General features: G+C 31.5%; 1 protein-coding gene across 1 annotated transcript; it reads right to left on the bottom strand.

Moving 5' to 3' along the window:
• Positions 1-895: 895 nt before the first annotated feature.
• On the bottom strand, positions 896-2372 carry LOC118062000 (protein FD-like). The gene is made up of 2 exons (XM_073409609.1): positions 1539-2372; positions 896-1425 (listed from the first exon to the last, which is right to left on the bottom strand). Exons 1-2 carry the CDS (start codon positions 2226-2228, stop codon positions 1375-1377), a joined length of 741 nt encoding a protein of 246 aa, XP_073265710.1. The 5' UTR covers positions 2229-2372; the 3' UTR covers positions 896-1374.
• Between the last annotated feature and the right edge of the window lie 3413 nt (positions 2373-5785).

Below are 5785 nucleotides of genomic sequence, written 5' to 3' on the forward strand. Positions count from 1 at the left end.
TGGATATACACCGATATTCCGAATCTCGACAAGATAAATTCAATAATATTAAAGAATTCACACTTATTTCTAAAAACAAGTGAGTCATCTTTTATTTTTATTTTTAGATGGAAAATTTGACTTATTTATGTTATTATTAATAAATTTTTATGTTGTTGAATTTAATTAAATCGTTGAGATTTTTTTTGATGATATTAATAATATCATAATTAAAATTTCAATATCACTTCATGGTTTTTTTTTTTCCTCAGTCGTATTCATTTAATATTATTTGATTGAATATTATTATTTTGAATTGCAATAAATTATAAAAATCATGTTGTTTAACAATGATATGTACAAACAAACTATACTACTTCGCCCATCTTTTTTCAATGATGTTGTTCCCCTATTATTTTAAATTATTTGTACTGATTTATAAAGAAATCATAAACTTCTTTATAAATGCATTTTCAATTATAAATTTCAGTTGATACTAGCTGTAGGCTGTAGCATCACAAGAAAGTTGCTGATGCTTTATGTGTGGGATGTTGAAGCTAGATGTCAATTTGGTTTGGTCTCATGCTGACCCACATCTTACAACATGGCCAACGCAATGAAGGGGTCCTCACTGTGTCGACAATAGTTGTTTGAACGATGGAACAGAGGCGTTGCAGACTCCTCTCTGTTGCTCTCTTTCTGAGAAAACAAGGGGCAAAGCAATGGAAGTATCCTATTCATATTCATTTGATATCACATTTGAATGCCAGATTCTTCAATTAAACAGCACAAAATTGCAAGATTGTTTGGAATCACAGATAAACAAAAGGATGGAAAACACAGAGCTCTGTGAAAGATCCATAAAAGAAAATGAAATCGATAAATTACGATAGGAAAAGCGAGCTCTGAAAAGGGGTGCGAGGAAATGCTAATAAGAGCGAAGAGATTAATTAGGTTAGAAGAGACAGGGATAACGATAGCCATACAAGGATGCATATTTATAGGAAAAAAGACTAGAAAATGCTATTTCCCTCAGCATTTATCTGTCCCAACATCACAGCGTCTTTAGTGGGAAGAAGCATAAAAGCAGAAATGGGAAAGAAGACAAGAGAGTCGAGGAATAGTTAAAGCAAACAAAAATAAGAACCCTCCACTGGTCCTGCGGCTTCCAATCCATGCAACTTTATTTTGTCCTTACCACTTTCCTAGCTTTTGTTTGTCCTCCTGTCACCACAGCCGCTTGATTGAGATGTATCTAACACAACAGCAAAAGCCCGTTGCAATATTACATTGGAAACATCTCACGCTCCTTTAAGGATAAATTTGGTGAGGCAGAAAGATGGGTGACAAGAGCAAGTGGGATTAATATATTCTCAAAATGGAGCTGTTGAGGTTCTATAGAGGGTGTTTTTTTTTTGGAAGCTGAGCAGGAGCTGCTGCCAAGAACTGCAAACACAAATATGCATAAGAAATTCACAGTCTATGACGTAATCTCTTGGTTTTGTAAATTAGAACCATTCCAAATCAGGAAACAAACACTCCTCTTCTACAGTACTGACCCTTTCTTGCTGCCTTCTAAGCTTGGCATTCTCCTGTGCTAAATGAGCAGCTTCACGCTCCAACTCAACTGTGTAAGCCTGCAAAATGAGTAAAAGATAAAACATTAACATTCTATAATCATTCAATTTCACTATAAACAAATTTTCAAAAGGAGAGCCAGATTCCTGCTTTCTAGCCCGGGACCGAGCTGCAGATTCTCTGTTCTTGATCATGCGCTTGTGCCTCCGATCGCCGCCAGAGACATCACCGTTTTCTTGAGGCCTTTTTTTGCAAATGGAAAGGAGCACTGAAGAAGAACCCAAGGCATCAAAGGGGGAATCGAGAGAAGAATCAAAACTTATTGCGCCACCATTGGCATGACTATGCATTTGTGGATTTGGCCTCACAGAAACAGTATTACTGCTTTCCAGATAATGAAAACGATCAGACCCAGAATTCAAACTCAGCATGGTAGCTGGGGGTGGCCCTAAAGGGTTCTTCAAGAAACTGTTACCCCCGCCAGAGGAAGGTTCCTTCGAGGCAGCCCTTGTTGATGTGTCTTTATTGGAAGGTCTAGCCAAGAAATCTTGAAAGACCATACCATTAAAAGAATGGCGATTGGTGTTGCTGCTTGTGTTAGTATTTGAATGATCATGGAGAGAAGCTAGGTTTATGTCATCCCAAACTTCTTCCATTGAGGCTCCGTTCATTGATTGGTTTGGTATTGGAGGAGAAGGAGAGAAAGGTGAAGGAGAAGAACATGTAGAGGAAAAGCATTTTGAAGGAGAATTGCCAGAGACTTTACTGTTGCTCGTGTTGTTGTTATCAATATTTGGGGGCTGTTTGGAATTGCGTTTGAAAAGCGCTTTTCATAAAATTTGAAATTTTTTTTTTTTTGTTTTAGCTTGGAAGTAATATGTTTTTGATGTTTTCAAATCATTTTGATGTGCTGATCTCAAAAATGATTTTTAAAAAATAAAAAAATATTATTGGCATGCTTTTCTAAGTGAAAAGCACTTTGAAAAGCAACAGCAACCACACTCCCAAACACCCTCTTGCTCCTGGCGATGACCACATGCTTTGACAGGGAAAACAGCACTAGAAGTAACTGGGGATGAAATGATGTTTCTTTCTGATTGACCTGGTTCTCTTCATAAATGTACTACTGTGTATATATATCGAAATTTTAAATACAAATTAATTCTGATACAAAACAAATTCAAATTAACATTTTTCACACCCAACTTTTTTTAAAATTAAACTAAAATTAAAAAGAAAAAAAAATTAAAACCGCTTCAGGCTATGTACTGTGGTTACTTTTATGATTGTAGTTTAAAAAAAGTAATTTATGAAAAATCACTTTTTTATGTAGTTAGTATACCTGAATATGGTTTAAATTGTTTCTTTATCAAAAACATACCATTAATATCTGGTTAAAATTATAATTGAGATTGTGGTTGTACATGACCAAATAGAATATTAATTTTTTCCAAACATGACATTGAACAATTAATATGTATTTAAGATTAACAACTTGTAAATTTAAAAATTTTACAATTCTCTTGTCAAACTTAAAACAATTCTATCACAAACACAATACATATTTGAAGTCATGTTGCCTCTATATGCTTATAATCATGGAACAACATCACATAAAAAATCTTGTTTCATGAAATTAGATATTTTATTTTTTTATACACACAAGCACGCATATGTGTGTCATTAATTGACACTATACAATTCTAAAAAAAAAATCTAAATTAGTTATTGTAAATTAACTTTAAAATGAATTATATAATGAAACTGGAACAACAAATATATTCAATCACTGATAATATTAAATGTTTTCTTAAAATATGGCACATATCTTGGGTTTATAGTGATTTCTCATGGTGTAGTTAAAAATTTTGGATCAACCAGTTTGATAATTTCAACTGCTAGCAAACATATAGCATTTAGAAATTCATTGCAATACCTACTCAGGGTTTCACCATAATGTTGAAATCTCTCCACACCTCCTTACTGGAAACACCAAACATTAAAATATAAAGAAACATGCCAAGTTTCTTTATAACACTCATCATCTTAGACGATTTCAGTCCATATTGTACTTCTAATTCAAAATAAAGACTCTAAAATATCATTGCATCCATCTTAAATATATTTACATAATGTACCCAATGCCCATTTAAAATTTTGTTTAACCACTACATTCATGTGTTGTACGAAATCATATAGGGCTCCTTATAGATGTAGTTATTGTAATACATTGCAAGTGCACCTATTGTGCATAATATTAGTTTACAAAGATCAAATTCTCTACGCCAAAATGAATCACCCTCATCATCTCCGTTATTTTCATCATTATCATCATCATCATCATTTGCATTGCTATCATCAGTATCACTACTACTATAACCGATATGAATTACACTATTCCTACCACTGCAGCCATGTGAAATATATTGAGCGACATTGTTCATGACATTTTCATACTCCCCGTCAAAAAGGTCATTAATTCAATTTATGTCCATATCCATAATTTAAATTAAATAATTATGAGCAAAGAATAACATATTATTTATTTTATAAATATAGAGGTGTTACAAGCTCCACCTTCACACCTCAATAAATCACATTACTTGTATGACAAATATAATTTTTATTTTTTATTAACCCCCTTTAAATTTAGAACAAAAATACACTTTGTACACTATTCTAGTCAAATTCATTGATTTATCAAAACATATCTTTACATTAAAAGCCATCCCATCCAAAAACCTTAAACATTTTGTATGTGTCTTAAAACCAATATGTAATCAGACAATAATTTATATTTTTTTTATGCTAAAACTTACAGCATTGTTATTATGAAATTTCATGTACCTAAAGGAAGAATATATAATGAAAGGAAGACAACTTACTACAATAAAAGATGTCTACTAATATACTTTAATGGAAATTCCTCGAGAGAGTTAAAGAAGATGAGTTATACCATAAATGATGTTAAAAGTGATGTGTTCCAATTTATTAAAATGGTGAATTATATAGGCAACAAAGGAAACACTTGCGGACATACATTATAACAATATTCTATCAAACATTTAAAACCTGATTTTTTCACCTAATAGTCTTATGTTTAATAGGCTACAATAAATAACAACCTAAAGGCATTCTCAGTACTTGCAATAAAAATAAAGAAAATATTTCTTATAGGGTACACAACTATAAGTCTTTGACAACCCATATATAAACAGCCAACACAACAGACACACATTACACATGATAAACACATGGTATGTCCTTTTAAAAACAACAAATTAAAATTGGCAACAAGCAAAACAAACCAAGCTCTACAACAATAATACCTTTATCACGTAATGGTAGAAACATTGTAAAAGACAACAACACTGATAGTTCAACATCTACAATAACAGTGATATTTTAATGTATCTCTCACATACATTTAACAAAAACACAAAGCAAAGCAAATGAAAAAAAAAAAGTGAACGCACTTAAAATTAGTTACATAACAGAAGCAAAACTTAACATAATGTTAAGTTTGCATATAAAATGCAAATGAAAATAATATTATATATATAAATCATTTAGCTCCCGGATACAACAAAGCAATGCAATATATGCAAAAAAATAAAAATTGCATGATTTTAAGAATCACCATTAAATTTAAAATTTTTAGTGCTCTTAACAATCAAAACAGTTTTGAATCAGTTAATCAATTGCAATATTAATTGTCTAAAATATGCATGACATTATTTTGGTTTCACATCAATATCAAGTAATCTATAATTGAAGTGTCTTTTAAATATTAAGACGTATCATGGTTTGAGGTTCTTCTCTCAAACATTAGTTTCATCCATTGAAATTTTCTTTCTTTAATTCTAAGTGTTGACCACATTTCCCTCCTACTTCTAACCATGAAATATTAAGTAGTAGAATAATACAATTCACCGCAAAAACAACTTCATCTATAGAGTGAAACTCCACCATCACTTCTTCAATGCTAAACAATTTTTTATCCATAAAACTAGATGTACAATCACTTATTTTAGAGATGCTATTAACCAATTTATCTAAGCTTGAAAAAAGTTGTGCTCCTATTTCAAAATCTCTATTCTTTTTAATGCTCTTATTGGAATAATATTGAAGGGCTTTTCTCTTACCATTACTACTACGGTTGCTAGTACTAACACTTACATTGAAACTAACAACCATATTGCTGATGTCTTTAATAAACTTTGATATA

The sequence above is a fragment of the Populus alba genome, chromosome 5 (assembly GCF_005239225.2).
Source record: "Populus alba chromosome 5, ASM523922v2, whole genome shotgun sequence".
NCBI lineage: Eukaryota > Viridiplantae > Streptophyta > Magnoliopsida > Malpighiales > Salicaceae > Populus > Populus alba.